Here is a 10,518-nt window from a genome sequence, read left to right on the forward strand (position 1 = left end):
ACACCTTTAGCACATAATAACCAAATATCCTGATCTTGTTTTAAACAATTAACAGCATGCAGTCTATGGAAGTCGTGAGCATGCGGTTTAATAATTCTTTGAATGTTCTTTGTTTACTACAAATTGAGACGATAAAATAGAATAAAAAGGTGTCCCATCTTCCCCCACTCTACTATATTTTATCCCAACCTGCTATAGTATAAAACGGGCATTCAAATAAAAAAGAATTAAAGCTTCTTCTGAAAAATATTTAAAATCTTATTGTCTTAAAAGTGGATAAACAGCGAAAAGATTTTCAATCAACATTCGATTTTTCTTAAGCCTGTCAACGGGCGTAACGTCCTGACGAGTTATCCAATTTCAAAGCAATAAAAACTAATACGGTTTGTCAATGGGATCAGAGAAATGCATTTATGTCATTCAACCGTCGGTGTAAGAGTCTCTAAATTAGATTTTAATAAATAAATGGGAACCGGTTATTGCATACGTGTGTCGTACTGTAGGGCAAGATGGATACATTTAGCATATCATGTTTTATATTTCCGAATTGTGCTTTTAACAGATATAACAAAGTTATATTTAGAACCGCTGGGTTGCGGCAATTTTGGGTTACGGTTATGTAGTTTTTATGAGTTTTTTTACTTACCAAATTAAACGATAAAAAAGAACAGCATCGCGTACGATCTAACCCCATTACCCTACTATATTATACGATTTCACCCCAAACTACTATATATACGATCTCACCCCAAACTGCTATATCTAAATCACCTTTGTCTTTTGCGACTATTTCAACTTGGTATAATACCCCAGGTCCTTGAATTGGATTCGAAATCCGGATGACCCCGGTTTGTTGGTTGATGGTGAATATAGAGGATTCGGTGTCCAAGCTGTAAACAACCTCACCATTCACCCCTGCGTCCGTATCCATGGCATGTACCCTGCCTACCACGTAACCAACATTGGCGATGGAGTTTGGCGGAACAAGGAAGGTATCAGCATTCGTAAACTCCGGGGTGACGTCATTGATATCATCCACTATGACGTTAACAATGCCCATTTTGGACAGTTGGTTTGAAATCAATGGCGCGCTATCAGTAGCTAGTACAGTAATGCGGAAAAGTCCATCGGGGAGATATTTTTCCCGGTCCAATGTTCCGCGAACACGAAGTTCTCCGGTACTTGGGTCAATGGTGATACCAAGTTGATCAGATTGCGTTTCCTGACGTAATATCCGATATGTGACGATTCCGTTGGCACCTACGTCATCGTCATTGGTTTCTATGGTACCGAATGACGTTGGTGTGACGTATTCACCTTCGGTCACGTGGAATTCCATCTGGCCAATGAAAACCGGAGCATTATCATTCGCATCTTCGACTGTTATAGTACATGTACTGGTTGACGTCATTGGTGATGTTGGACTCGAATCCGATGACGTCACAACGACGTCATAAGAGCTCACACTCTCACGGTCAAGGTTCCGAAGTAGAACGATGTTTCCGGATGATTCTTCTACAGCAAAATTATTCACTACATCCGCTGTATTTGTGGGAGACATGGAATATTGGACAAGATTGTTCAAACCAGCAGCATCTGGATCCACAGCATGAAGTTGGCCCACTACAGTGTAGGGCGGGCTGGATTCAGATACTGACCAACTTAAAGAGTTAGTTTGAAACACAGGCGGGTTGTCGTTAACATCGGTAAGTTGAATCTCAACAAGGCATTCACTCGATAATGTCGGGGTTGGGGTGTCTGACACTTGAATTTTAAGTGTGTGAATCTCTTTCACTTCTCGGTCCAAGTACCTCCCATCCGACACAATTAGTCGACCAGTTGTGCGCTCAATTATGAAAGGTGGTGTGGCATCTGAGGGTAGTAACTTGTATTCAAAGTTGTTTTGCTGGTAATCCATATCTGTACTTGTGATATGGGCCACTGTTGTGCCGTTCACGCTGTTTTCTGGAATCTTCGCGACGTATAACTGTCTCAAACATTGTGGCGCGAATTCGTTGACGTCACGAACGACAATTTCAATTGTGACGTCAGTGTGAAACGTTGGGTGGTTTGTGACGTACGAACCGTTATTATCAGTCGCGCGAATCGCAAACACAAACGTATTGTTGCGCACGTTCCAATACCTTGATAAAGTCTCAGCGTCTAACTTCGCACTGTTGATTATTTTCCCATTGAATGCATTCACCGCAAAGGGCAGTGGAACTGTATTATTCCCAGTCATCATTGAATACATTATAGTACTATGAATACCAGTGTCACAATCAAACGCTCGAACCGTTCCGATCTCGGTATTTTTCTCCTGATTTTCGAACAAGTAGAAAGTGTATTTTGGAACCGAGAAATAAGGTGGATTATCATTGACATCAGATACTTCAATGTTGACTGTAACTTTTTGGTCGAATTCTTGGAAGTTTGCTTCGCATTTTGCCAAGATCTTTATGTCATAACTTGCAACATTTTCCCGGTTTAGCCGACTGTATTTCAAATAGAGCTGGCCGTCCGGGAAAATGGCAAACGCCTGATCTATATTACCGCTTATAAAACTATATGTTGCCACTGTAATCAAAGAACCATGACTTGCGACTTGAACTGGTGTAGCACATATCGATGGCTGTAGTAACGACAGATCAAAAAATCGAGTGTTCGTTTTCGTATCTTCAGATAGAATCACGTGATAGTTTCTACGTATTTTGGATTCGATGACATCATATCCTAGTCTTGGTCGGATGTTCATTGTTAAATTAAGTTGGGAGCAACGTTGAGGTGACCCTTTATCACATGTGGTGATTAATACTAGATTTTTCATTGGGTTCGCCACAGTAAATATACTTTCAACCGAAACAATTCCTGTTTCGTTAATCTTCAATATATTCATTGGATCCAGCAGGCTATAAATGAGGAGACCGTTTACACCAGAGTCGTCGTCTACGGCCGTTGCATTATATATAACTGTATGTACATTCCCATGGTTTGTGGGTAAGTCAAAATTAATGTTTGCTGAATATTTCGATAGAAGTGGATTTCTGGATTGTCCTTTGATTGGTAAAGCGTTGAGAAACATTGGTTTGTTGTCATTTTCATCTCTTAGAAGGATTATAATTTGTGTTGTGGTGTACTCCAGCGTGGAGCTTAATGTATAACGTGATGCACTCAATGTTAGATTATACATCTGCAATGCTTCGTAATCCACCGCTGTTGATAATGTTAAGTCTCCAGTGTTATTTACAGCGAACACACCGTCCGGATCGCCGTCCAAAATCTCGTATGTAACATTCTCTTGTTTTATGTTGATATTTCCAATATGAAAACCACTTGGTGAATTCTCCATCACCCAGAACTGAAACTCCGATCGTTTAAAGCTGATCGGGGAGACGTGGTCAGTTACAACAACATTTATAGTCGCTGGCTCTTGTGAAGTTTCACGAGCTGAATCAGAAACTTCAATTTCAAACGAAAACGTCACTGGTTGTGACCAAACACCAGTGATTATGACATCACCAGTGTGGGATCCGACCCTAACACCCGTGTGTGCAGATGTCATTCGGAAATTAAGAACACCGGTGTTTTCGGAGAGTACATTTACTCTAGTTAGTGTAAACCCCATGTATGAACCTGTTTGAATCGTTGTAAAATATTTCCGTGGGTAAATCACAGGAGGTGTTGTAACTGCTGAGTTGATAGTGACATGCACAACACAAATGGTTGCTAGCTGGTTCGCGGCTTCTACAGTTATCTTGTAACTTTGGGAAACTTCAGAATTCAAAATAACCACATTCCGTATCTCTCCTGTGGTTGCATTGATAGCGAACAAATCCTCTGTGACGTAACGGTTATTTACGTCATAAACGCTGATTATGGAATACTCGAATTTTCCAGCTTGTCCTGTATCAATATCAGTCGCACGGACAGTTAATAATAAACCTGGACTTTTGTTGTCTGTAACGCTAATAGAAGTTACTGCTTGTGTAAAAACTGGTGGATGGTCGTTTTCATCTGTTACACTAACGATCACTGAAGTATTAGCGATTCTGGGTGAAGCACTTTCGTCTTGTGCAGTTACTATGATGTTAATGTGCCCATTGGTAATGTGTTCGAAGTGTATTCTTGAGTTCGTGGTTATTAGGCCGGTGTGTTGGTCTATATTGAACCAATTGTTGATGTTTCCCTCCACGATACTGTAATGATAATAACATTATTAGAATCCCTTCGAAAACGATAGCAAAAGCCCCGCGTGGATAAAGTAAAGTTTACTTACTTACTTTACTTTTATCCTCGCGTGGCCGGAAAACGACAGTCGTTATCACACGGGTTTAACACCTCGTGCCAGCTTACGAGTTACCATGTATGTTACTATGTGGGTGATTGGGTGAAGTTACATACGTTGTAACTCGTAAGCGGTCACGAGGTGTATGAAACAGAACACTCGTGTTATAACGACTGTCGTTTTCCTGCCCCGCGAGGATAAAGTAAATTACATTCATTCATTCATTCATTCATTCAAGAGTGTTACAACAGACCGTAATATTTATATTATGATGATACCAGAAGAAGTCTTACCTGTAAGTTAGCCGTCCAGTTATCCCTCTGTCGGCATCGAAGGCTTTAACAGCGACGACAAAAGAACCAGTTGGTGAGATTTCAGAGATTTCTGCTCGATATACTTCGGCCGTGAAGATTGGTGGGTGTTGGTTTGGAGAGTTGACAACGACCTCGAGGTATTTGTAGGAATACCGCGGGGTCGGGTAGCCTCTGTCTCCCGCACGGAAAGTTAAATTGTACCGGTCCACTTGATTTCCGTCAATCTTGCCTACAACCTAACAATACACGTGTATGTTGAATCACATGAACGGGATGTACAAGACCAAGATACATGCATGATAACCTGTAAACGGGCATGAGGTGTATGAAACACAACACTCGTGTTATAACGACTCGTTCCCCTGCCACGCGAGAATAAATAAGTTACATACGTGTATTCTTTATACACGTATATAGTTCCCCGTTAAACATCTATATAGTATTTACCTGAAGCCTTCCTATATTAATCCGTGGCACAATCAACAGACGGAAGTTTCCTAATTCATTTCCGGATACTATTTCCAAGTCAAGCTGACTATTTGATGATCTGGCGTTATCTCGGTCGGTCGCCGTTACCAAAGCTATTAGCGTACCAGATGCTGCGCCGTCTTCCACCGATGCAATGGTGGCAGAAGGTGGGACGAATCTAAACAAATTTGATGTTTTAATCAAGTATTCCTTTTATAACCTAATTTTTTTAACCTAAAAAAATATTTTGGACATGATTTCAATCTCCTTTCTTGTTCCATTTGGTAGTAAACAAGGAACAGTCAAAGAATTATAAAACTGTATTCTCACTACTTTCATATACCGTTGTTAATTGTTTAAAACTGGATTAAGATATTTGGATATTATGTGCTAAAGGTGGCCCATCTTTCCCCACCCTACTAAAAGTTTGTTAACAAACCTAAAACTGATAACGGGGTTGTTGTCGTTCACATTTACAACTGTTATCGTAACGAATGCTCGTCCAAATAATTCTGGTTCTCCACCGTCGAAGGCCTCCAGTGAGAGTCTGTGGCTCGTGGCAATCTCGTAATCGAGTTGTCCACGCAAAGTTATAACCCCGCTTAATGTATTCACAGAGAATAAGTTGTTCGAATCCGAGCGTTCGCTGATTCTATAACTCACATCTCCGTTGGCGCCCTGTCGATAATAACGTACACGCTTCAATGAAATCGGCCTTTAGAAATTTGATTAATGAAGCAGAAAGGAGAGCAGAAAATTAACTCAGAGTTAAACAGAAATGACGTATCGGCGTCAATTAAAAAGAGGTTTTGATGCTATATGCTAAAATAATCACCCACAAAGTTACAAGCGTAGTAACTCGTATAAATGGGCACAAGGTGTATAAAACAGAACACCCGTGTTATAACCACTGTCGTTGCCCTACTATGCAGGGTTAAATAAATTACACACGTGGTAACTCGTAAGCGGGCACGAGGTGTATGAAACAGAACACCCGTGTTATAGCAACCGTCATTGCCCCGCCACGTGAGGATAATTAAGTTACATTAATACACAAGTCGGTTATATATATAATATATATATATATATACATGTATGTTGAATGGTCAATCTATGATACCTTATCAAGGTCACTTGCATGTACAGTAAGAATATGAGTTCCAACCGTTGCATTCTCATTTACTGTAGCTGTATATTCACTCATATCAAACACCGGTTCATTGTCGTTGTTGTCGATTATATTAATAGTAACAGACAAATAACCCGACAAAGATGGCGTCCCATCGTCAGTTGCTGATATATTTAGGTGGTAGATTTCCTAAGGATTGAACAAGTTAAACTAATATTTCATATTTAAACAAAGCCTTTATTGCCAATGTTTGCGATTAAAACACATATAGTAGGACGGGGTATAAGGTGAGATATGTTTTCATTAACTTTTCTCGTCCAGTTACGGAAATGTGTTTTAAGCTTATACCAGTTACGGGAAGGTTACGGGAATGTGTTTTATGCTTGTTTTGAGTATTTACTATTTACGGGAAGGTTATATACTTTAAAACAGCGTTGTTAATTAGTAAAAACACGTTTAGGAAATATAGGATTTAGGTGCTAACGGTATCCCACTTCCCCTACAGTTTATGTTAATTTTGAACGTACTTGTATCTCTCTGTTGAACTTGGTTTTGGTCACGAGAAACAGCAGTGTTTCCTGACCAGGGGAAGAATCCACCAACAAGCCGAACTTGTTTGTATCTCCTTCAACGATCGAATACTTTGCGGAAACACTGTTTGCTGGCGAGTCGCGGTCGGTGGCCGTTGGTAGAAAATACTGTTCAAAACGAAAGGTTAAACTACATGCAATTATTGGTGATTACTTATTTATCCTTGGGGCAACTCAAGTCTTAACCTGGGTGTCATATTGCGCATCTAATGTGAAGGCTTCATACACCTCGTGCAGGATTACATGTTACAAAGTATTCAGTATTTTGGATGATTTTGAACAAATAATAAATTAGGTTTGAATGAATGATTGAATGAGTCTTATTTATCCTCGCAAGGCGGGGAAACGACAGCCGTTATAACACAGGTGTTCTGTTTCATACACGTCGTGCCCGCTTACGAGTTACCACGTATGTAACTTTGCGGGTGATTATTTTACGTTTGGCTGGCAATTCACTCATGATACACACACGTCCACAATCGTAGCAGCGACGAGCCTTGAACCGATAAACTCTGGGTTTTGTTTAACAAACCTGAGCGCCAGCTTCTGTGCTTTCTGGTATATCGACATCAACATGTGCTGGTTGGTTGAAGATCGGAGCATTATCGTTTATATCGACTACTTGAACATTTATTTCAACTGGAGCAACTGAAGCCGTGGAGACAGCAATAAGTTGAATGACGTCATTGGATATCGCTTCTCGGTCAATTCCTTGCGTAGTTTTTAACTCCCCGGTTGCTTCAATCAGTGTGAAAAAGCTGGAAGGCTCCGAGAGACTGTTGGCAATATAAGATTATATTAAAACATATAGTACTGTGGGTAAGGTAGGGTACTGTTAGCACCTAAATCCCATGTTTTTCAAGTATAACAAGCTCTTTAAGAGTCACGTGGCTAGGGTTATAATTTTGTAAATGTTCTTGGTTTACTACCAAATGTGACAAGAAAAAAAGAATAAAACATATCCTATTTTTACCCTAGTACATCATATATCTAAACGTAGGATAAATTGTTATTTATCTCATCGAATTCCGTAGCGAAGGCCAGATTAATTAAAACGGCGAAAGAAAGGGTAATTAGCAGTAGAACGACCGACGTTAAACATGAATTTGTTCGGTGTTTACGGAGTGTTTCTATGGGCCGATATATTTAATGAAAAGTAAATCCCAGTTTTCACGACACCATCCTATAGACGATTTATGTTGTTTGTCGCATCTGCTGCAAGACGACCACACTGGGGGTTGGGGAATACAAGAATCGATACGCAATATCATAATTACACTTCACGGTGGAAGCGATTTACAGCCGGCATCGCGTCAATTATACAAAATTAACAACAAGTTTAACTGAAAACTTTATTTTATTTCCTAAATATTCGATCGAAATAGTTTTATATAGTAGGTTTTGGTAAGACGGGCGTGTTTTCAATTCATTTTCTCGTCCCATTTGGTAATAAACAAAGAATATTTACGAACAATCGTAATCCCGTGCCGCCAAAATGGCGTTGTTAGTCGTTCAAAACATGCTCTTGCCCCATAATTCTATATAAAGTAAATTTTTGGCATAAAACGAAAGTTTGGAAAAATGTTTAAGTGTTTAGCAACTAACACAAAAAAACTATCGAATACATATATAGTATGTTGGGGGAAGATGGGACACCTTTTCATTCTTTTTCTTGTCCCATTTGGTTGTAAACAAAGAATATTCAAAGAATTATAAAATCGTATACTCACGACTCCTGTAGACCGTTGTTAATTGTTTAAAACACGATCAGGATATTTGGATATTATGTGCTAAAGATGTCCCGTCTTCCCCACCCTACTATATATAATGTAAAACACCATCCTACCGGTAAGTTTGTCCATTCTGCTGTGGAATATTGCCAACGATCTCATCCGCGTTACCTTCTTCAAAAACTTGAAAATTAAGCGACCACACTCGGGTTATGCTTATCAATACTCCCAATGTTAACACAAGGCAGGTCTTCATAATGTGGCCACGCTAGCCACCACACTTTAAGTACTTGTGACACATGCTTCATTAACACATAGCTTAGATATTAAACGTCCTGTTGATAAAAACAAGCTGTCGATATTTAATTAAGTAATTCTAACACCCGCTATAATCTATCTCAGTAAAGTTACAACACTTAGCCGCATAAACTACCAACTATCGATCAGAGTTAATTAGACCTTTTCACAGAGCATTTTATGGAAGACACTTTTAGATAATTGTAAATACATCTTTACGTCTCAATACATATGGTACTGTGGAGGAAGATGGGACACCTTTAGCACATAATTTCCAAATATCCTCATCGTGTTTTAAACAATTAACAACAGTCTATAGGAGTCGTGAGGATACGACTTTATATTTCTTTGAATGTTCTTTGTTTACTACCGAATGGGACGAGAAATAGAATGAAAAGTTGTCCCATTTTTCCCACCCTACTATATGTGACCATATGCATGACCGTATGTTACTATAAGCTAGAATCATTTATAATTAAATGTATACAAATAAAGATTAGTAAAGTTCACAAAATTCCCTTAATATAAACCTGACAGCTTGTATATAAGAACCTACTTTCATTCCAAACGTTTCGGTTTAAAAACTAAAACCATAATTGATAAATTAAGAAATAAAAAAAAGTTACAAATTCTCTACAATTCCTGTTCTATCTATACAGTTATCTGTAACTTACAAGACTTCACAGTAAACAGTTTGTTTATTAGTAAACAGTTTCTACACTGAACGTACTGATGACTTAAAAGATCAGCTTTACTAGCAAACCACCATTCCAGCAGTGCATGCATAACATCGTGTATAATTATGCGCTCGAATCTAAGCAGTGTACACGTCTGCGTGGTCCGCGAGAACAATAATTAAATCCACGCCTTGCGTTTCAAGTCAACTCTCAGTAAAACGTCCTAGAGCATAACTTACTGCGCGCTCGGTTAATGTAAAGTAATCTTCGCGTGAAACGAAACAGCGCACTGCGTTACAGCTGGCCACCCTTCACGCAAGGAACATAATCTTATTACCCGCCCCGTCTGTAAAACGCTCTTCTATATAAAGCGATTGCTTTCTTCGTATAATACTGTACAGTATATTCGTGTTTGCGAACGAAACAAGCAAGCGTATAGATTGAAACAACAATAGTTTTATTAGGACCGAATTTATAAACCATATTTCACGTATTCATATAGTGTGTTTTAACGACTGTCATTTTTGCTGTTAATCCCCTTCTCTTCGTTGTTTTAATTAATTTGATCTTCGCTCTCGTTTTCGAAGAGATAAACAAAAATTGGTTATGGCGTTTAAGTAGGGTGGGGGAAGATGGGACTCCTATTCATACTATTTTATCGTCTCATTTGGTAGTAAACAAAGAATATTCAAAGAATTATCAAACTGTATCCAATAACGACTCCCATAGACCATTGTTAATTGTTTAAAACACGATCAGGATATTTAGATAATATGTGCTAAAGGTGTCCCATCTTACTCCACAGTACTATATAATGGTTTTTCCTAAAACTATCGCTATAAAACTCAAACTTTCTGATGAAACCTGAATTCTAAGCTAACAATAACACCTCAAGTCTACCCGCCCACTTTTCCGAATAACTTGAAATCATCTACTTAACATTATAAGTGGACGGCATGTCATAGCTCGCTGTGGGACGTATTTCGATCATGACTTTTGGCCACTAAAATGTATGCGGAGTGCAAGTT

At 39.0% G+C, this 10,518-nt stretch overlaps 1 protein-coding gene across 1 annotated transcript in view; it reads right to left on the bottom strand.

Moving 5' to 3' along the window:
• Positions 1–8,995, bottom strand: part of LOC149724686 (protocadherin Fat 4-like) — a 38,140-nt gene extending 29,145 nt beyond the window's left edge. The window contains exons 1-8 of the mRNA XM_089892283.1: positions 8,633–8,995; positions 7,319–7,562; positions 6,724–6,894; positions 6,188–6,385; positions 5,507–5,745; positions 5,047–5,245; positions 4,579–4,835; positions 772–4,196 (exon numbers count right to left, since the gene is read on the bottom strand). Coding sequence (XP_089748409.1) covers positions 772–4,196; positions 4,579–4,835; positions 5,047–5,245; positions 5,507–5,745; positions 6,188–6,385; positions 6,724–6,894; positions 7,319–7,562; positions 8,633–8,772 — 4,873 coding nt within the window. The 5' untranslated portion in view covers positions 8,773–8,995. The remainder of the gene's footprint in view (positions 1–771; positions 4,197–4,578; positions 4,836–5,046; positions 5,246–5,506; positions 5,746–6,187; positions 6,386–6,723; positions 6,895–7,318; positions 7,563–8,632) is intronic.
• Between the last annotated feature and the right edge of the window lie 1,523 nt (positions 8,996–10,518).

This window comes from Ciona robusta, chromosome 14, assembly GCF_009617815.1.
Source record: "Ciona robusta chromosome 14, ASM961781v2".
NCBI classification, from domain to species: domain Eukaryota; kingdom Metazoa; phylum Chordata; class Ascidiacea; order Phlebobranchia; family Cionidae; genus Ciona; species Ciona robusta.